The sequence below is a fragment of the Physeter macrocephalus genome, chromosome 7 (genome assembly GCF_002837175.3).
Source record: "Physeter macrocephalus isolate SW-GA chromosome 7, ASM283717v5, whole genome shotgun sequence".
NCBI lineage: Eukaryota > Metazoa > Chordata > Mammalia > Artiodactyla > Physeteridae > Physeter > Physeter macrocephalus.
The window spans coordinates 26,191,016-26,214,061 of record NC_041220.1 but is presented as its reverse complement, the minus strand read 5'-3'; the positions used below and the strand labels follow the sequence as shown (position 1 = coordinate 26,214,061).

At 43.0% G+C, this 23,046-nt stretch overlaps 1 protein-coding gene, 1 long non-coding RNA gene and 1 other non-coding gene across 11 annotated transcripts in view; 2 read left to right on the top strand and 1 right to left on the bottom strand.

Moving 5' to 3' along the window:
• Positions 1 to 293, bottom strand: part of GAB1 (GRB2 associated binding protein 1) — a 123,677-nt gene extending 123,384 nt beyond the window's left edge. For 5 of the 9 annotated variants that reach the window (XM_028491725.2, XM_028491727.2, XM_007108167.4 and 2 more), the window contains exon 1: positions 38 to 247. In XM_028491725.2, coding sequence (XP_028347526.1) covers positions 38 to 109 — 72 coding nt within the window. In that variant the 5' untranslated portion in view covers positions 110 to 247. Of the gene's footprint in view, positions 1 to 37 lie in introns of all 9 variants that reach the window. The other 4 variants (XM_028491728.2, XM_028491731.2, XM_007108169.4 and 1 more) reach the window with 2 other exon arrangements.
• Positions 294 to 1,211: 918 nt separating this feature from the next.
• Positions 1,212 to 23,046, top strand: part of LOC129392238 (uncharacterized) — a 33,877-nt gene continuing 12,042 nt past the window's right edge. Inside the window, exon 1 of the long non-coding RNA XR_008617773.1 lies at positions 1,212 to 1,344. This is a non-coding gene — a long non-coding RNA (uncharacterized lncRNA). The remainder of the gene's footprint in view (positions 1,345 to 23,046) is intronic.
• Positions 11,230 to 11,302, top strand: TRNAK-UUU (transfer RNA lysine (anticodon UUU)). Its single transcript has one exon. It is a non-coding gene; the product is annotated as a tRNA-Lys (tRNA).

Here is a 23,046-nt window from a genome sequence, read left to right as displayed (position 1 = left end):
CGCCCGGGAAGGGGAACGGCGGCCGACCTCTACTTACATAACGCTTCAACTTTTTCTCCGGGGGTGACTTGCGGAGCCATCCGGAGCAGACCACTTCGCCGCCGCTCATGGTGCGCGCCTCTCCGGCTCCGGGCCGGGCGCGCTCCCGACACCGCCGACGCCGGACAGCCGCGCAGCGGCGGGGACCTAGCTCTCCGGCGGCGCACCCCGGGCGGACGGGCTCCGCGGCGCGCCGGCTCTCGGACTCCGAGCTTCTTCCCCGCAAGCAGGTCCGCGGACGTGAGTAGAAGCGGGCCGCGCCGCCGAGGCCGACACCTCGGGGCAGGGTCCGCGGCCGGGCCGAGGGCGCCCCGGCCTCCCTTCAGTGCGCCCGCCCAGCCGCCAGGCGCGCCGTCCCGCCGGCTGCCTCCGTCGCGCTCGGGCTCAACGGGACTCTGCCCCGGCGCGGAGCCCAAGCCTCGGCCCCCTGCGCTCCGCCCCCTCGGGACGGGACCTCCCAGAGCGCTCTCTAGACAGACACGACGCTGCACGCGCACACACACACACACACACACACACACACACACACACACACACACACAATGCCCCTGCGCGGTGCCCACTCCGGCTCGCCTGCTCTAGGTTTCGGTGCGCCCTGCGCGATCCTCTCCTTCCCCTTCCTCGCGGGAGGGTGGGTCACTTTCTCGCGGCGCCCGGGCAGCCGGGAGGAAAGGGGAAGCCGCGAGGGTCCCGTGGACAGCGGGCGCAGGGCTGGTCCAGGGCCACGGAGGGAGCCGCCGGCTCGGCGTCGCTGGGCAGGGCAGAGGTCCCGCCCGAGGGTGGGTCCGCGCTCGCCGCCGCCGCGGGAGAGAGGGCGGAGGGCGGAGAAGGAAGGAGGGTCTCGGCTGCTCGGCTGCGGGGACCGAGCCCACCGTCCAGTCCCCTCGCGCTCCTCCCGCGCCGCCTCCCCCACCCCCGGGCGCGCGGCAGGTTCTGAGCGGCCCGGCCTCCGGCCCCGATCCCTCCCTCTCCCGGCCTCCTGGCTCCCTCTTCCTTTCCTCCTCCCCTTCCCACGTTCGGGCCGGCTGCGGTTTCTGCCCAGACTTTCTCTAACTCCGCCGGAGCGCTTCCAGCCAAAACAAGGGCCAGGGAGGAGGAGACGCACGGAGGGAGGGAGCGAGAGAGGGAGGGAGCGGGAGTCCGAGAGGCACCCTGGGATCTGTAGTTCGGGAAGCTGGAGAGGGGTCCTCGGCCGCCCGGCGGCCGTGGATCCGGGAGCCCCCGGCGGCCTGCTCGCCAAGGCGGCGAGGGCGGCGCCGCCGGGTCTCGGGTTCCGGGTGGAGCGAGGAACCTTCGAATGTTCAGGTCTGGAGATTGCCATCTTGGGTCAGCCGAGTGTCAGTTCGGAGTTAGTACTGTGCACGAGATCAGGAGTTGGGGGGGAGGGGCTGGGGGGTTTGTACTTGACAGCGTGCAAAGCAAAACAGCCCGGAGGGAGACCGCGCGCCCTGGAGAGTCCGCGACCCCCGGATCCCTGCCCGCGAGTCTGAAGGGCAGGGACCAGGAGGGCGAGGACCCGGGGGAACGCTCTAAGGAGACCAGTCTGGAGCGGAGGGCAGAGGGGGAGGACCCTTCCGGGCTGGTGTGGGCTGGTCCCCGGAGCAGCCTTGCCTGAGTGGTGTGGGAACGCTTAGCGGGGCCAAAGGATTTGGTTGAATTGATCTCTGGGACATTTTGAAGTCTCACACTCCCTCCATTTGTTGCCAGTTTCTTCCACTTGGCTTGGCATTTGTTTAAAATCTACCCTTGAGGAGTTGGACCAGAAAACGGAAACTTACTGGATGTCTTAGCGCTATTTGCTTTCTTGCGTGTGCTTTACAGTTATGATACGTGGTCCTGAGTTTAACACGATCCTGGGATAGAAATATCTTTTTCAGTTTATTTATGGAAAACAAAGCCCTCACACAAATTTTGGAAGGTAATATAAATAATCAGATAAAAGTGCTAAAAATAGTAGGAGATAAGTGAACGTTTCTGGAAAAAATAACCTCAGGCATTTTCTTGTTAATACAACATTCATATTCAGGAGTTCCTCTGAGTTTGAAAAGCTTATACAGTTGTACTAGGAAATTAGGTGCTGGGGTGGTGAGAACTAGACGTCCCTGCACTCACGGAAGTGACATTTCTGTGGCAGCTAGGATAGTAAACAGGGGTCAACACAAGTACAGATTGTGATAAATGTTGTGCCCTGGGGGAAATAAACACAGTAAATTGGAAGAATAACCAGGGTGGGACCAGGTCAGATAGGATGAGAAAAGTGTTCCTTAAAGAGGCAGCTAGCCAGAGATTTGAAAGATGTTGTAAAGAAGAGAATCAGACTTGTTTTGTGAAGGATCAAAGAGATAACCATAAGGAGGACTGAGAGAGAAAAAAACGAGCAAGGGGGTTCATTGTTTTTCTTAAATTTTAAGGCTTTTTAGAGTACAAGTGAGTGTAATTTTTATGGCAGCTAATAAACCAAAGCAATTTTTATGTGAACTCGGGTTTTACCACAAGTCGTCCAAATGAAAATAAATCACTGAATTAGTTTTCCACTTCTCCCACAGGCAGTGTGTCTGTACACTGAGTCAAAGTATTTATAATTAACATTGCTAAGACTAGTCCACTCTTTCATAGTTAACTGTTGGCTAGATAATTTACCACTTCCTCCACTCCTGTTATGAAGTCCTTTTTTTAAATCTCTCTGTCTCTCACTTTTTCTTTTTCTTTGGCCGCACTCGTGTGGCATGCAGGATCTTAGTTCCCCAACCAGGGCTCGAACCCATACCCCCTGCAGTGGAAGAGGAATTCTTGACTACTGGACAGACAGGGAAATCCCTAAAGTCTTTTTTTTGTAAATTGAAGTATAGTTTATTTACAATTGTTGTTTTAGTTTCAGGTGTATGGTATAGTGATTCAGTGATACACGTGTGTTTATGTATGTGTGTGTGTGTGTGTGTATATATATATATATATATATATATACTTTTTCAGATTCTTTTTAATGGAAGATTGTAATACAGTCAGCCCTCCTTATCCCTGGGGAATGGGTTTCAGGACCCCTCCCCATACCAAAATACTTTGATGCTCAATTTCCTTGTATAAGATGGTGTAGTATTCACATCTTTATACTATAAATCATCTCTAATTACTTATAATACCTAATACAATGTAAATGCTATGTAAATTGTTGCCAGCGTGCGGCAAATTCAAGTTTTGCTTTCTGGAACTTTCTGGATTTTTTCCGAGTATTTCCCATCCGAGGTTGGTTGGATCCTCGAATGAGGAATCCAAGGATATGGAAGGACTGACTGTATACCCAGTAATTTTTTTCATTATTTCAAATAAGGGATTCAATTATCTCATTTCCATATAAGAAATCATTTAGTATTTTCCCTTATCTTCGACTATGTTGTTTGAGATTTATATTTCTAGAGATCAAATAAGTGAGAAGAGGTTGAAGATAGATATGTCTTCACGTATGTATGTTAGAAAGGAAATTGGCTTTATCTTTACATTATATGCCGTTTTTAGATTATCTGTAAAATTACATTTTATATCCTTATATGTTAAAAGGTATGCTGGAAAACACTATTACACATCAGTATCTTAAATTTCATTCATACAACAAATATTTATGGAATGTCTTTGTATATACAAGTTCTTGAGGACCCAGGATATAATAGGGAGGTTAGCCAGACATATTACCTCACTCCTTTATTCTAGAGAAGAACATTTTACTAGTCATTAGCCCCTTAACTTCTACAATACAGTTGATAAATGCTGTGAAGGAAAAACAAAGAGTCTTACCTGGATATACAACTGGAGGCTCTACCCCCTGGAGAAGGGTGGGTATGTGGGGAAAGACTTCCCTGAGGAACTGACTTTAAACTGAGATCCTCAGGATGAGTAGAAATGGCCTGGCCAAGCAGCAGAGAAGAGTATTCCAGACAACAGAGAAACTACGAGGTGTCTAAATCCTCAGTCTGGAAGAAACTCCGGAGGACCTGAATGAAGGCAGCAGGGAGACAAGTGAGAGGGACATTGGACTGGGTAAGGTGACAGAAGCAGGCAAGGGACAGATTGTGCTGAGGCCTGGAGATCTTCTTAGAGTTGAGACTTTTCCTCAGAGCAAGTGCCGATTGTCACCTCCCATGGCCTTCAAATCACCTCAAACCATCACCCCTCCGTGGAGTTTGTCATTCACCTCCAGCAGCCCACTCCAGCTACGCATCTTCCAGCTTGATCTTTCCAGTTCTTCCTCTGTAATCTTCTTTCTTCTCCAACACCTCTGCTTTCGCATGACCCATCAGACCTCTCCGTCTTCACTTCCCCCCCTTATCCAGTTTGAATTTTGCGGTCCACATTATTAATAACATGCTTCCGACTCACGAAACCCCAACCCTGGGTGAACCTGACTGTACTTTCTTCTGCACCCAAACAGCCAAGCGCCGTTGGAGAAAGTTACACAACAGAATCAGTGACATCACTGTAAATTCATGTTCAGTGACCTCAAGTAGATAGACCCTCAGCTCTCTGCAGGGGCAGATCTTGGTTTTCTGGAACCTGAAGCATATATGGTTTGCAGAGTCATTTTTGTTTTGTTTTGTTTTTTGTTTTGTTTTTTTTTTTTGCGATACGCGGGCCTCTCACTGTTGTGGCCTCTCCCGTTGCGGAGCACAGGCTCCGGATGCGCAGGCTCAGCGGCCACGGCTCACGGGCCCAGCCGCTCCGCGGCATGTGGGATCTTCCCGGACCGGGGCACGAACCCGCGTCCCCTGCACCGGCAGGCGGACTCTCAACCACTGCGCCACCAGGGAAGCCCTGGGGAGTCATTTTAAAGGAAAAGAATATACAATTACAAATTAAAAATTACGATGAATATGAATCTAGAATGAGGAAATGAATAAGGAACAAATTACTGGCGCCTTTGAGATACAGATGCCTTTCTTTTGAGATCTCTATGATGATTTGCCAGAATCCTTACACGGATATGCTTTCTGAGTGCATCCTAACTTCCCCTCCCAACTAGGACACCCAGCCTCTCCCAGCAGCTCCATACTCTCGTGGGGACCTGTGCAGCCAGCTTCATTAGCTTTATGGATGTCTCTGCTACCTGGCAATCCCACTTCCTTTATCTGGACAGTGCACTATAGTCTCTGCAAAAACTTTTCTTTCTGTCTGTCTTCTTTTTATTAAACAACAGCTTTATTGAGATATAATTCACCTACCATAAAATTCACATTTTTAAAGTATAGAATTCAGTGGTTTTAGTATATTCACAAAATTCTTCAACCTCACCACTATCTAATTTCAGAATATTTCATCACCCCGAAAGGAAACCCCATTCCTCCTCCCCCTGCATCCCTGACAACCAGTAATCTTTCTGTTTCAATGGATTTGCCTCTTTTGGACATTTCATATAAATGGAATCATACAACATGTGACCTTCTGTGACTGGTTTCTCTCACTTAGCGTAATGTTGTCGAGGTTTATCCATTGTTGTAGCATGCATCAGTACTTCATTCCTTTATAATGTTAAATATTAAATGTTAAATACTATTGCATTATATGGATATTTCACATTTTTCTTATCCATTTATCAGATGATAGACATTTGAATTGTTTCTACTTTTTGGCTATTATGAAATGATGCTTGCAATAATTCTTAAGCCGTCTTCAAATACCTCAAATGTCCAAACCCCCCATCAACCAAAGATCTTATAGTTTCATCAGAAAACCAAAGTGCTCAGATGGAAACTCCTTCAACCACTAGCCATCAAACATGCAAACCTACATACCATCTTCACTCCTCCTACTCCCTCCTTCCCACGGCAAATGAGAGACATTGCTTTCCTGTTATGAAAGGTCAGTCCCTCCACTTATGCTCTGGATTTCATGCCATTGCATCTTTTCAAGAACATCACCCTATAAATGATCTCGTCTCTCTATATCTAAATACTCTCTATGTAATTGTTTGTATCACTGGTGTGTGTTGCAATAAAACTTTATTTAAAAGAACAAGTAGTGGGACTTACCTGGTGGTGCAGTGGTTGGGAATCCTCCTGCCAATGCCGGAGACACGGGTTCGAGCCCTGGTCCGGGAAGATCCCACATTCCGCGGAGCAGCTAAGCCCGTGCGCCGCAACTACTGAGCCTGCGCTCTAGAGCCCGCAAGCCACAACTACTGAAGCCTGTGCACCTAGAACCCGTGCCCTGCACCAAGAGAAGCCACTGCAATGAGAAGCCCGTGCACCACAGCGAACAGTAGCCCCTGCTCACCACAACTAGAGAAAGCCCGCACACAGCAATGAAGACCCAATGCAGCCAAAAATAAATAAAGAAAACAAAAAACCAAAAAAACAAACAAACAAGTAGTGAGCCAGATTTAGCCAAAGGGCTGTAATTTGCCAAATTTTGTTTGATACCACCATGTTCTGATAGGGTGTACATTCACATATACGCATACACATACACACCCAACTCTTTTTGAAATGGAAAGGAGTCATTACTATGATGCCTTTTCCAACAGCTATTGTGAGAGAAATCTTATATGAAATTGCTCATAACATGCAGGTACAGATTATTTAATTCTCCCTGAATGTTAGCACTATTCCTCTGAATAAACTACCATAACATTAAAATGAAAGTTGGCTGCACTGTATTTGACAAAAGGATTGTAGGCAATAGACTACAGTTCTCTTCAGTTTGTTTTTTTTTAATTAATTTATTTTTATTTTTGGCTGCCTTAGGTCCCCGCCGCTGCGTGCGGGCCCTCCCCAGCTGCGGCGAGTGGGGGCCACTCCCCGCCGCGGCCCGTGAGCCTCTCACCGGGTGGCCCCCCCTGTTGCAGGGCACGGGCTTCAGGCACGTGGGCTTCAGCAGTTGCGGCACGCAGGCTCCATAGCTGTGGCGCATGGGCCTAGCTGCTCCACGGCATGTGGGATCCTCCCGGACCAGGGCTCGAACCCGCGTCCCCCGCACCGGCAGGCGGACTCCCAACCACTGTGCCACCAGGGAAGTCCCTCTTCAGTTTTAACTGGAAACTGAGTTAAATTATCCATTCCATTTTAAATATACTCACATCTCTTAAACAAAACAGTGTAAAAAAAATCCTCTACAACATATATTGCCTTTTAAATATATATATATATATATATATATATATATTTATTTATTTATTTTGTTGCTTCGGGTCTTAGTTGCAGCAGGCGGGCTCCCTAGTTGTGGCATGTGAACTCTTAGTTGCGGCATGTGTGTGGGATCCAGTTCCCAGACCAGGGATCGAACCCGGGCCCCTTGCTTTGACAGCATGGAGTCTTAACTACTGCATCACCAGGGAAGTCCCTCTGTAGGTATTTTAGTCCCTGCACATTTAGTTTTGTTTTGTTTTGAACTTTATTTTATTTTATTTTTTATACAGCAAGTTCTTATTAGTTATCTATTTTATACATATTAGTGTATATATGTCAATCCCAATCTCCCAATTCATGCCACCACTACCTGCCCCCCATATATTGCTTTTGAGCTATGTTTTTCTCTACCAGCTTTTCTCTCGTCTTTCACAGCCAGACTTCTGTTGAGTGTTGCTATAGTTTCTATCTCTTGTTCATCCTCCCTTACTCTTCAATCTGCTTCACCCTGGCTTCCATCCCACTTTCTCTCTTATATTTTCCAAAGTCATGACCCCCACATCACTAAATCAGAGGAGAATTTTCACGCCTTCCTAAAACTCTCAGAACCTTGGCCTCTATGACATAACAGGTTTGAACCTTCCTATCTCCCAGCTCCACCAGATTTCTTTGCAGGCTCTTCTTTTACTGGCCCTTGGCATTCTAAAGTCTAGCCCACCACTCTTCTCATCCTATACTTTCTCATGTGGGTGGTATTTGACACTTCAGAAATTTCCATCCCCAGCCCAGTTCTCTCTTCTGAACCACCAACCTGTAAATATAACTGCCTTCTTTACATGCCACTTTGCTCTACAAAAATCAACCACATCAGAATCATGATCTCTTCCTCAACTCTCACCAAATCAACTCCAGTTTCTTTTTATTTCTCTTGGAGTCACTCTTTACATCTTCCTTTATTATATTCCATTACCAACCCACTACCAAATGTAGATGAGCTTGTCTATGGATTATTTTTCCATTCCATCCACTTTCTGTACTATCACTTCTTTTCAAGCTACTTCCTCTCTCTCTTGGATTTTTGGTCATATGCTTAATGTATCTGAGTCCTTTTTCCCCTGCCCCACAGATTCTCCACTTTTCAGCCAGAGAAATCATTGTAAAGCACAAATACAATCACTTCAATGGCTGCCCATTGAGCATAGGATAAAAACCAACATCCTTAACGTGCCTACCAGATGTGAGTGGCCTCTCGCCTCCGCAGGTATCCATCCAGCCTCATCTGGACCACTTACCTATCTCCTTCTGTGCTCAATCACTCAGGCTTTCTTCCGGTTGCTCAAACACACTCTTTTTCCTTTTCCCTCCAGGGCCTCTATGTTCTCTCTGTTCCTGTGCCTGGCATGCTGCTATCTCCCTTGTGTGACTTTCCTTTTGTTTTATTGGGGCTGGTTCATTCCTGCCCACCCTTCAGATCTCGGGTCACCCATCTTGCCCTCCGGAAGAGTTTCCTCAGACCTTGGCTGAGTCATATTTCCTACTCTACCCTCTTACTGTCCTGTTATAAGAAATAGATATCATAGTTGTCGTTTTACATCGTTTGTGAGATTATTTTATTGATGTTGACTACTCTCACTAGATAATGGACTCTGTGGAGGGAAAGGACCCTGTCTGTTTTGTTTATTCACTTTATTTGTACCCCTAACACCTACCAGGGTACCTGGCATATAATCAGTTCTTAACGCATATTTGTGGAATGAATGAGGGAATAAAGGAAGTGAAGGGCTTTCCTCAGGTGGCTGATGACCCAGATGTTTGCTCCCTCCTCACGTGGTAACAGGAGATGGTGCTGGATTCGAGGTGTTTGGGTATTGCTACAGTCTGAATGTTTCTGTCCCCTTAGAATCCTAACCCCCAGGTGGGGCTTCGGGGAGGTGATTAGGTCATAAGGACAGAGCCCTAGTGAGTGAGGTTAATGACCCTGTAAAAGAGGCGGAGCTAGCTCCCTTCCCCCCTTCCACTAAGTGAGGGCGCAGCCAGAAGGTGCCAACTATGAACCAGAAATTGGGCCCTTTCCAGACACCGAATCTGCTGGCACCTTGATATTGGCCTTCCTAGCCTCCAGAACTGTGAGAAATAAATTTCTGTTATTTATAAGCTACCCAGTTTATGGTTTTTTTGTTATAGCAGCCCAAATGGACTAAGACAGGTAGGAATTGTCTCCTGAATAACCAAACTCCAAAAAGTGACAAACTGTGCTTTATATTATTATTGATACCTAAAGGTGAGACTGGTTTTCTTTTAAAAATTTTCCACTTATGTATTTTTGATGATTTTCCTATAACAAAAATGTATTCCTTTAGTAATAGGAAATTCCAAGTTTTGAAAAACAGAAGTGATGTAATATTTTCAAATTAATAAGTAACTTAAACCTAAACTTTAAACATTGAAATTTTCACACATCTAAATATTTCTAAGGAAGTTGTGTTTAAATAATTTGGAATGAAAATATCCTTGAATCGTACAGATGGCCAACAAACACATGAAAAGATGCTCAATATCACTAATTATTAGAGAAATGCAAATCAAAACTACCATTAGGTATCACCTCACACTGGTCAGAATGGCCATCATCAAAAAATCTACAAACAATAAATGCTGGAGAGGGTATGGAGAAAAGGGAAACCTCTTACACTGTTGGTGAGAATATAAACTGATACAGCCACTATGGAGAACAGTATGGAGGTTCCTTAAATAACTAAAAATAGAACTACCATACGACCCAGCAATCCCACTACTGGGCATATACCCAGAGAAAACCATAACTCAAAAAGATACATGCACCCCAATGTTCATTGCAGCACTATTTACAATAGCTAGGACATAGAAGCAACCTAAATGTCCATCAACAGAGGAATGGATAAAGAAGATGTGCTACATATACACAATGGAATATTACTCAGCCACTAAAAGGAATGAAATTGGGTCATTTGTAGAGACACGGATGGACCTAGAGACTGTCATACAGAGTGAAGTAAGTCCGAAAGGGAAAAACAAATATCATACATTAACGCATACATGTGGAATCTAGAAAAATGGTATAGATGATCTTATTTGCAAAGCAGAAATAGAAACAGACGTAGAGAACAAATGTTTGGATACCAAGGGGGAAGGGGGTGGTGGGATGAATTGGGAGATTGAGATTGACATATATGCAGTACTATGTATATATAAAATAGATAATTAATGAGAACCTACTGTACAGCACAGGAAACTCTACTCGGTGCTCTATGGTGACCTAAATGGGAAGGAAATCGAAAAAAGAGGGGATGTATGTATACATATGGCTGATTCACTTTGCTGTACAGCAGAAACTGACACAGCAGTGTGAAGCAACTATACTCCAATAAAAAATAAATAAATAAAATCTATAACCCCACATATATATCATTAAAAGTTGCCAGCAATGCAAAGTATAAGATTTTGCAACTGCAATGAAAATATTTTGTAGGATATGTAAACTGGAGGCTCCACCATGTTGCTCAAAAATTATTTGCCTAGAGGGTAAATACACCTTGTACATCATAATGAAAGTCTTAAACGTAGGGGTGGAGATTAACACTTCAGGCTGTCTAGAGCATATTAATAAAATTCAGTATATTTTCTAAAAAAGAAACAGAAATATCCTTGGAATAAGGTTTATATAGATACAGTGAGAAGATGGTCTTTTGCAAAGGAATAAAATACTGTTTGTTTTTAGAATATTTCTGTTATTATTAGGGGCTATGATAACTTTAAACAGATTATGCTAACACTGCCTGAATTGCATAATTTTGTTTCAAACCTGATATTTCAAAATTTAGGTTACTCATTGGGTAAAAGAGAGTTTTAATTTTGTAAAATGTAAACCAAAATCCCTTAATAATTGTGACATTAAAACATTATATATAATAGTATTAGAGTTATTTAATATAACTACATTTACACAGTTCTTGTGTTCAAACTATATTTTGGATGAAAAACAAGTCTACTAAGTTAAAACTTATGTATACTTAAGTTAAAGTAAGAAAGGCTAGAGGGTGCCTGGGTAGCTCAACTGGGAGAGCATCAGACTTTTAATCTGAGGGCCTAGGGTTCAAGTCCCTGTCCAGGCGCCAAGAATAAATAAATAAACAGAATAAAATTTATTTAAAAAACAAAAGGAAAGAAAAACGAACTCAGTTTTCTTTTAAACTGAAAATTATGAAATGGCTGCTTCAGATCAATGCTGTTTATCAGACAGAGGTCAAAACTGTATGTACAGAGAACCAAGAAATAGACCCACAAATGCATGGTCCTTAAATTGATGACAAAGTTGACACTGCAGTACAGTGGAGAAATGATAGACTTTTCAGTAAGTGGTGCTAGGTCAATTGGATACTCATATGAAAAAAAAAAAGAATCTTGATTTCTAGCTCACAACATATGCAAAAATCAATGCCAAATGGATTATAGATTTTTTTTTTTTTTTTTTTGCGGTACGCGGGCCTCTCACTGTTGTGGCCTCTCCCGTTGCGGGGCACAGGCTCCGGACGCGCAGGCTCAGCGGCCATGGCTCACGGGCCCAGCCGCTCCGCGGCATGTGGGATCTTCCCAGACCGGGGCACGAACCCGCGTCCCCTGCATCGGCAGGCAGACTCTCAACTACTGCGCCACCAGGGAAGCCCCTGGATTATAGATTTTAAAGTTAAAGTAAAAAAAACAGAACATTTCCAAACAAAAACACAGAGAAGTGTCTTCTTAACTTTGGGAAAGGTAAACAGACACAGAAAGCACTAACCCTAAAGTTTAAAAAGTAATATATTGGGTAACATTAAAATTGACAACATCTCTTCATCAAAAATCATGTTTAAGAGAATACAAAACCAAGTCACAGAGTGGAAGAAGATAGAGTTGAAGAAGATATTTTAATTCCTATATTTGTCAAAGGGCTTTTAGTTGGAATATATAAATACTCCTAGAATCAATAAGAAGATGATAGGCAGTCCAAGACTTTAGCTTTCAACCAAGATGGAGTGAAAGCGAATAGATTTGCCCACCTTACTGAAACAACTTTTTTAAAAAGGACAAAATATATGAAACACACAAGGTAAAACAAACAAGGAGAGCACTGCTTGTTTACTGCCTTACTTTCTAGGTCACAGCACAGCGTGCTTGCAGTCCTCTCTGAATTGAGGAGATGGATCTGGGAATTCAGGGAGGCTAATGCAGTTAGAGGTCGCAAGACACTAGGCCAGACAGGAAAGAGCTACACTGAGAGAGAGCTCTGGCCATCCCCACTCAGGTGGTCCCCTCATGTCTTCAGCTGAATCAGCAGATGTAGGTAAAGAAACTTCCTGACACTAGGACAAGAATCACTGGAAAGAACTACAGGGAAAAATCACCAGGGAAGGGACTTCCCTGGTGGTGCAGCGGATAAGACTCCGCACCCCCAGATGCAGCAGGCCCAGGTTTGATCCCTAGTCAGGAAGCTAGATCCCACATGCGTGCTGCAACTAAGAAGCCCACCGGCTTCAACTAAGGAGCCCATGTGCTGCAACTAAGACCTGTTGCAAGCAAATAAGTAAATAAATAAATATATATTTTTAAACTTATTTTAAAAAATGTTTTTTAAATCACCAGGGAATCATTCAGGGTGGAAATAGCTTCTGTTCTTTCAACCAGAGTGAAAAACATCATAATTCACAAAGCACTGTAGGATTTTGTCTTAGTAGTGGGCAAAATTAAATATTAGCCCTAGACTAAATGCTGCTGTGACTCTGCCTAAGAAAACTTAATAACGAGATCCCATAGGTTCAAACTGCTCCCAAGAAACTTAACTATGTCCTAAATCAGAGCTCAATATATTCATAGGAAAAAAAAAATTTCTAACACCAACTCATTTTCTATAATCCTGCCCACAGTTTTCTCAATTTCCAACTTGTACCAGTATTTAATACTCTTTTAATCTGCTAAAAATATTAACTGACTGCTCTCCTAAATCTGAACATTATATAGTTTTAGTATAAATATATATCACATATTTTTGTAAAATTTGACAAAACCTAATTAGCATGCCTTGTTTTAAGTCCATGCTTCTTCCACTGTTTATAGAATCTGATTTAATAATCAAAAATTCTTGATTTGACATTGATCAAAAATTACAAAGAAGCAGGTAAGTATGACTCACAATGAGGAGAAAAATCAACTGAAGCCAACCCAGAAATGATATAGATGGTAAAATTATTTGGCAAACAGAATAGTTGTTATAGCTGTATCTCATATGTTCAATAAGCTAGAGGAATGACTTAACATGTTAAGTAGAGACATGGAAGATATTATAAAGACCTAAATCAAACTTCTAGAGATGAAAATTATAATGACTGACATGAAAAATGTACTACGTGCAATTAATGGCAGATTAGACATCACAGAAGAAAAGTTTAGTGAATTTAAACACATAGAAATATGAAACAAGAGAGAGAAAAAAAAAGATTGAAAAAAATGCAGAGCATCAGTGAAAATGGGACCAGTTCTAATGGCCTATAGGCATGTAATTGGAGTCTCCAAAGTGGGGAGCACAGAAAAATATTTGAAAAGATAATGGCCAAAAAATATTCAAATTTGTTGCAACTGTAAATCCATAGATTCAAGACACAGTATTGCTCAGAGAAATTAAAAAAGTCCTAAGTAAGATATACTGAGTTCATGAGTGGGAAGACAATATTATTAAGCTATCGGTTTTCTCCCAGAATGATCTGTAAATTTAACACAATACCAATCAATACCCCAGCAAGCTGGGGTTTTTTTTTGCAAAATTGATAAGCTGATTCTAAAATTCATACGGAAATGCAAAGTACCTAGAATAGCTAAAACAACTTTGAAAAAGAACAAAGTTAGAGAACTTATACTACTTGACTTCAAGACATATAAACCCACTGTAATAAAGACAGTGTAGTATTGGCATCAAGATAGACAAATGTTAAAAAACTAAAAATAGAGTTACCATATGATCCAGCAATCCCAACACTGGGCATATATCCAGAAAAGACAAAAACTCTAATTCGAAAAGATATGCACCCCAATATTCATAGCAGCACTGTTTACAATGGCCAAGACATGGAAGCAACCTAAATGTCCATCAACAGATGAATGGATAAAGAAGATGTGATATATATATATATATATATATATATATATTTATTTATATATATATATATTTATATACACAATCGAATATTACTCAGCCATAAAAAGGAATGAAATATTGCCACTTGCAGCAACATGGATGCAACTAGAGATTATCATACTAAGTGAAGTGAGTCAGACAGAGAAAGACAAATATCATGATATCACTTATATGTGGAATCTAAAAAAATGAAACAAATGAACTTATTTACAAAACAGAAACAAACTCAGAGACACAGAACACACACTTATGGTTACCAAAGGGGAAAAAGGAGAAAGGGATAAATTAGGAGTTTGGGACTAGCAGATACAAACTACTATATATAAAACAGATAAACAACAAGGTCCTACTATATAGCACAGGGAACTATATTCAATATCTTATAATAAATTATAATGGAAAAGAAAAAAAGGTAGACAAATGGATTAATGGAACAGAATAGAGAGTCCAGAAATAGACTCACACATATATCGTCAATTGATTTTTGACAAAGGTGCCCAGGCAATTCAAAGAAGAAAGGATAGTCTTTTCAATAATTGATGCTGAAGCAATTGGATATCAAAATGCAAAAACAACAACAATAAATTCAGTCCATACCTTCAGCACATGCACAAGGGTACTCACAATAGATTATAAATAGAAAAGTAAAACCTGATAAAAAGAAAACTTCTGGAAGAAAGCATAGGAGAAAATCTGTGTGACTGAGTTATGCAAAGATCTCTTAGATATGATGCTCAAAGCATGATCCATGAAAGAAAAAAATGATAAATTGGACTTTTATCAAAATTAAGAATCTCTGCTCTTTGAAAGACACCATTGAGAGAATGAAAAGACAAGCCACAAAATGAGGGAGAAAATATTTGCAAATCACATATTTGATAAAGGACTTGTCTCCAGAATAAATAAAGCACTATCAAAATTTAATAATAAGGGATTCCCTGGTGGCACAGTGGTTAAGAATCTGCCTGTCAAAGCAGGGGACATGGGTTCGAGCCATGGTGCAGGAAGATCCCACACGCTGTGGAGCAACTAAGCCCATGTGCCACAACTACTGAGCCTGCACTCTAGAGCCTGTGAGCCACAACTACTGAGCCCACGTGCCACAATTACTGAAGCCAGTGCACCTAGAGCCCATGCTCCGCAATGAGAAGCCACCGTAATGAGAAGCCCATGCGCCACAACTACTGAGCCTGTGCTCTAGAGCCCGTGAGCCACAACTACCGAGCCCACGTGCCACAACTACTGAAGCCCGCGCGCCTAGAGCCCATGCTCCACAGCAAGAGAAGCCACCGCAATGAGAAGCCTGCGCGCCGCAATGAAGAATAGCCCCCGCTCGCCGCAATTAGAGAAAGCCTACATGCAGCAAGGAAGACCCAACGCAGCCAAAAATAAATAAATAAAATCTATTAAAAAAAAGTTAATTCTTAAAAAAAAACGAAAGGGATAAATTAGGAGTTTGGGACTAGCAGATACAAACTACTATATATAAAACAGATAAACAACAAGGTCCTACTATATAGCACAGGGAACTATATTCAATATCTTATAATAAATTATAATGGAAAAGAAAAAAAGGTAGACAAATGGATTAATGGAACAGAATAGAGAGTCCAGAAATAGACTCACACATATATCGTCAATTGATTTTTGACAAAGGTGCCCAGGCAATTCAAAGAAGAAAGGATAGTCTTTTCAATAATTGATGCTGAAGCAATTGGATATCAAAATGCAAAAACAACAACAATAAATTCAGTCCATACCTTCAGCACATGCACAAGGGTACTCACAATAGATTATAAATAGAAAAGTAAAACCTGATAAAAAGAAAACTTCTGGAAGAAAGCATAGGAGAAAATCTGTGTGACTGAGTTATGCAAAGATCTCTTAGATATGATGCTCAAAGCATGATCCATGAAAGAAAAAAATGATAAATTGGACTTTTATCAAAATTAAGAATCTCTGCTCTTTGAAAGACACCATTGAGAGAATGAAAAGACAAGCCACAAAATGAGGGAGAAAATATTTGCAAATCACATATTTGATAAAGGACTTGTCTCCAGAATAAATAAAGCACTATCAAAATTTAATAATAAGGGATTCCCTGGTGGCACAGTGGTTAAGAATCTGCCTGTCAAAGCAGGGGACATGGGTTCGAGCCATGGTGCAGGAAGATCCCACACGCTGTGGAGCAACTAAGCCCATGTGCCACAACTACTGAGCCTGCACTCTAGAGCCTGTGAGCCACAACTACTGAGCCCACGTGCCACAATTACTGAAGCCAGTGCACCTAGAGCCCATGCTCCGCAATGAGAAGCCACCGTAATGAGAAGCCCATGCGCCACAACTACTGAGCCTGTGCTCTAGAGCCCGTGAGCCACAACTACCGAGCCCACGTGCCACAACTACTGAAGCCCGCGCGCCTAGAGCCCATGCTCCACAGCAAGAGAAGCCACCGCAATGAGAAGCCTGCGCGCCGCAATGAAGAATAGCCCCCGCTCGCCGCAATTAGAGAAAGCCTACATGCAGCAAGGAAGACCCAACGCAGCCAAAAATAAATAAATAAAATCTATTAAAAAAAAGTTAATTCTTTAAAAAAAACTTAATAACAAGAAAACAACCTAATTGAAACATGGGCAGAAGATTTTTATGGACACAACTGAAAAAGACTTACAGACGGCACATAAGCCATAGCAAAACATGTATGCGCTCAAAATCGTTAGTCATTAGGGAAACACAAATTAAAATCACAATGAGATACCACCACACACCTATTAGAATGCATAAAATTGAAAAGGTTGATTATGTCAAGAGTTAGAAGAGTGAGCAGCTGAAACTCTCATACACTGCTTGTGAGAATGTAAAATGGAAGACATTTTGGCAGTTTCTTATAAAGTTAAACATACACAAAACATATAACCCAGACATTCCACTCCTAAATACCTGGGATAAATGAAATCATACGTTCACTCAAAGACTTGTGTGCAAATGTTCTTAACCCCTTTATTTTAAATAGCCCCAAACTGGAAACAACTCAAATGCCCATCAACATGTTAACGGCGAAACAAAGTGTAGCATATCCATACGATGGGTTACTACTTAGCAATAAAAAGAAATGAACTAGTAATACATGTACTGACATGGATGAATCTCAAAATAATTATTTTGAGTGAAAGAAGCCAGACAAAAATGTACTATGTGATTTCATTTATATAAAATTCTAGAAATATAAACAATTGATAATTATATTCTTGATCCAACCAATGATGGATCAGTGGTTGTCTGGGGCTGGGAGGGCTTGATTGTGGTGATGGTTTCATGATACGTACATATACCTAAATTTATCAAACTGTGCACTTTAAATCTGTATACTTTATTGCATGTCAATCATACCTCAATAAAGTTGCTTTAAAAATAAGACAAAACAAGATGGCCAACCCAGTAGGAAAAAAAGGGCCAAAGACTTTAAACTTAGGCAAAACTAATCTGTGGAAGTCAGGAGATAGTGTGTGTTTGGGGGTGGGGGGCTGGACAGAGGGGAGCTTGGAAGTAGGATGATGCTGATTTCTTGATTTGGGTGCTGGCTACAAGGGTGTGTTTACTTTGGAAACTCATCCAGCTGAGCACTTATGATTTGTGCACATTTGTGTATTTGTGCTATGCTTCAATTTAAAAACAAATCTTGTTATAAAAAGCAATTTTTTTTTTTTTTTTTTTTTTTGTGGTACGCGGGCCTCCCTCTGCCGTGGCCTCCCCCGTTGCGGAACACAGGCTCCGGACGCGCGGGCCCAGCGGCCACGGCTCACGGGCCCAGCCGCTCCGCGGCACGTGGGATCCTCCCGGACCGGGGCGCGAACCCGGTTCCCCTGCATCGGCAGGCGGACGCGCAACCGCTGCGCCACCAGGGAAGCCTAAAAAGCAATTTTATATACATCTGTGTTCATGGTGCAGAACCTTGTGACATTTTGCAGCTCCGTTTCAGGGTAAAGTCCCTGCAAAACTCTTATTCTGGGAGATGAAGCCTCTCACTGTGCTTTTCCAGGTGGTAGAAAAATTTCCTCAGAAGTTTCTCAGAAAGCTGTTTATTATTTTTATAAGTGAGGGATGTGCCGATTTTAGCTTCAAAGAAATCATCAACCTCTTCCAGACAGGAAATGGCTGGGGAAGTGAAATTAGATTGTTGAGAATGTTAGTGCAGTTAGATTCCAGTGGGGCGGTGCCTTGGAGCGCTAGCCAATTTGCCTGTTCATCTCATGTGCTGCTTCTCTGAGAACTGCTTCCCTTCCCAAGCCCACCAGCGTGGATTCTTTGGTCATGGTTGCACTCTCTGATGCTCTTGCCTCCGGTGACAGCTGACAGTACCACTTGATGAATGGGAAAACAATTGATAAGCCAATCAGATTCACTCGTGAAGAATTTGGATTTGAAACAGAGACTTTAATTAGTTAGTGATGGGCCCTGGAGCTGGGAGGTCTTGTAGCTCTCCAGGAAGGAGAAGTGAGATGTCTGCTGAGGGAGAGATTAAATCTCATGAAGTACCAGAAAGGCAGAGACAATCCTGGTTTCAGCTCCTCAAGGGGCCACCCTGGAGTTCTTGCCCTTGGAATCCATGAGATTTCATGCGTTAAAGTAAAACTTTGCTTTTTATTTAATGTAACCTGAGTGGTTTCTCTTCCTTGCCTCCAAATGATTCCTGTCTAAGACAATCGGCAAGTAATCTAAGTAAGTAAAAATCTGGGTTATGGTGGTGGAAGGGAAGAGTCCTATCATGTAGAATCTCACATTTGCAATGAAACTTCAAAGTTGTCCAAGCTTCTCCCCCATATCAGGAATTCCTTCTATGAGAGAACCATTCTGTCTCTGCTTGACCACTGCAAGTCTTTTTTTCCCTCCCTCCCTTCCTCCAGCAAATGTCTATTGAGTGTCCACTATTAGCCAGGCACTGGGTGCTTGGGATTAAGCAAACCAGGGAAAAAAAAAAAAGAAAGAAAGAAAAGACAAAATCCTCTGTCTTCATGGAGCTTACATTCCAGTGAGGAGAAACAGATGATAAAAATTTTACATAGTATTTTAGAAGGTAATAAGTCCTATGAGAAAAAGAAAGCAAGTAGGTCCATTGTACACATATACCACATCTTTGATATCTTGGAATAACCTATAATGGAAGAGAATCTGAAAAAGATATACATATATACATAGATAGAGATATATATATATATATATATATATGACTGAATCACTTTGCTGTATAACTGAAACTGACACAGCATTGTAGATCAACTGTACTTCAATAAAAAATTAATCAATTAAAAAAAATTTTTTTTTGACCATGCAGCATGCGGGATCTTAGTTCCCTGCCCAGGGATGGAACCCATGCCCCCTGCAGTGGAAGCACGGGAGTCTTAACCACTGGACTGCCAGGGAAGTCCCTAATTAATTATTTTTTAAAAAAAGAAAAGAAGAAAGAGAGTAGGGCAAGAGCCATGGAGAGTGACAGCAGTGGTGAGGTATGCAATTTAAAACTGAGTGGGCCTCACTGGGAACATGTCATGTGCAGAGACTTCAGGAAGTGATGAAATTTGAGGAACAAGGGATCAAATGAGCTGGAGGACAGATGTCGGAGATGAGATGGGGGCACAACATGGGACAGGTCACATGGAGCCTTATAGCCTTATTTTGGCTCTTGCTCTGAGTAAATCGGGGAGCCCTTGCTGGGTTCTGAGCAGAGAGAAATACTTTGACTTATATTTTAACACAAGTGGCTTCTGCCCTGAGAACAGATTACAGGAGGGCAAGGATCGATTCAGGGACATTGTGATTACTCCTAAGGCCACCAGTACCATTGAGTCAAAATCTCCATTCTTATCAGTTTTACCCACTCTTCTAAACTCTGAAGCATTTGAAATTTTGGTTACGTTTCTTTTTAACAAATGCTTTACATGGGGCTTCCCTGGTGGCACAGTGGTTAAGAATCCGCCTGCCAATGCAGGGGACACGGGTTCGAGCCCTGGTTCGGGAAGATCCCACATGCTGCGGAGCAACTAAGCCCGTGCACCACAACTACTGAACCCGCATGCCACAACTACTGAAGCCTGCACGGCTAGAGCCCCTGCTCCGCAACAAGAGAAACCACCGCAATGAGAAGCCCTGCACCACAACAAAGAGTAGCCCCCGCTCGCTGCAACTAGAGAAAGCCCGTGCGCAGCAACGAAAACCCAACGCAGCCAAAAATAAAAACAAACAAATAAATAAATAAATTTATTTTTAAAAATATGCTTTACGTGATTATAAAACTAACCATAGATATTCCTGGCAGGATAATTGGGAAACACACAAAAAAGAATCACCCATTACACTATCTCCAAAGAGAACCACGTTTTCAGTTTTATATAGCATTCTAATCTTTTTCCTATGCATGCGTTTACATAATTTTAATCTTCTTCTCCAGCAATTCTTCAGCTATTTGAAGGAAGACATTCATATTTTCTCCCCTAAGTATTTCATCTCTAGGTCAGGGTATCTTACTGTGGGGTTCACCGGTATATTACAAGGTTCTAGGAATCTCTTGAAAGCCTAAACGAAATTTGTGTGTATTTTTTATAGAGGAAAACATGTTTCCCCAATTTTTCAAAGGGGCTTATGACATCAAAGAAAGCTAAGAAAGTGATACAAAACTTTTTGGGTATTTTCCCGCCACTGAATGACATCCCCATCTCAATCATAGGGGACGGTTTATTTTTTTTGGGGGGGGGGTTCTCAATTCCCTGACCAGGAATCAAACCCAGGCCCCGGCAGGGAAAGCATGGAGTCCTAACCACTGCACCGCCAGGGAATTCCCCATAGGGGTGGGTTTCTTGCAGCCATGTTTGTCTAATGTACTCCATGCACTTGGCCACAGTTGATAGGGATGGGGTAGGCATCCCATGCTAACCCAAGTTCTGTTGGGAACGTGGAGCTGGAATCGAGAGAAAGCCAGTTTCTGGCAAGTGGACTAGGGATTAGAGAAAGCTGTCTCATACAGACAAAGATGAATGAAGCAGACGGGAGAAGAGAGCCAATACTGCCAGCCTTCCAATGACATTCCATTTCCTGGCCCTAGCCCTTCCTAAAGCTCAACTGTATTCTAGCCCTGGATTCTCTGAGGCACTCCTGTTTCCAGGGGTGATATTCAAAATATTTAAAGCCAGTACTCTATGGGAACCAATGAATCAGAGCAGATGCCAGATACAAAACTAGTTCAGCCATACCTATGTATCTGATCTGAGTGGCAGCCCTGTCTATATCATTAGGATTCATGACCCCTTCTTGCCTAAGCCTGCTGAGTTTTCTGCGGAACCAAGAGTTTCAACAGATAGAGAGCCACTGCTCAGGCTAAACAGTTGGCCCAACAATTTTCTGTGCCGTGGAGAGCACAGACCTCTGCGTCCTGGTCTGCTTCCCCAGAATTGTCTGCGGTTGTTAATGACCCCCTTGTAGAACGACGGTCACAGCAGAGTAGTCAGCTGTTGCCTGACCAGTTGAAGGTGCATCTACAGAGATTATTGCCTTGCGTGATTTGGATGCAATCCTATTAATGCAGCCCACAAGAGGATTAGCTTTTAGAGCAGCTAAGTCACATCACACTGAACTTATGATCAACAAAAACAGCTCGGTCTTTTCACATAAAACAGTCAAGCCATTTTTTTCCATCATCTGTATTTATGAGATGGTATTTGGAATTCAAACTCACGGCTGTTAAATCTCATTTTGTTGCTCTTGAACCAGGCTTCCGAACCACTCAAGAGTTTTTAAAAGTCTCCATCATATTCGCCATCTCTCCTAGCTTCGTGTCATCCACAGATGTGAAGACTTTGCTCTCTTGTACCCTAGCATGATTAGGCTTGTCTGAAACTCAATCTGGGGGCATACTCAGTCAGTGACTGGGGTCTCAATTGGGTATCAGATGTTGCACAACATCTAGAAGGCAGGACTGTGGTCAGACAGCTGAGCTGGCCACAGATATTTTTGTAAAACGTACTGAGATGGGGGTGTCAGAAATCTGTAGCCTGGGACAAATCTGAATTGCAAACCAAATGGAATAACTAGAACTGGGGGCAACTACAGATACAAATTTCAGTAAGACAGAAAAGAAGTTGGGAGAATCCGGTCATCCTGATAGAGGACTCAGCCTAGAAGTACTTTTGTCTACATGAGTGAATGACCTTGGTTGCCTCATTGGCCTCTCCTGGTCACCGGGGAGCAACCTTCTCCCTCACCTCCACCTTCCTCCAAACTGCTTGATAATGCTGATCCAGACAGCACCAAATTCAAAGCCACTGAAGACCTGGGTATTGCTAGATCTATAAATCTACGAACAGCCGAGCTCGGGAAGCATGAGAGGAAAGGAGATGCCAAATCTAAATAGCAATTAGAATCCAAGGTGCAAGGCTGGAAAGTGCCCACAGGAGACCCCGACGGTGTTTTGCTGCCATTGGGATGCTTGTGAATGTCAGCCCTTTCACCTCAGACTTCCAAACCCCCTGGTGTAAAAAGTGTGATTTCCAGGGCTTCCCTGGTGGCGCAGTGGTTGAGAGTCCGCCTGCCGATGCAGGGGAACAGGGTTCGCGCCCCGTTCCGGGAGGATCCCACATGCCGCGGAGCGGCTGGGCCCGTGAGCCATGGCCGCTGAGCCTGCGCGTCCGGAGCCTGTGCTCC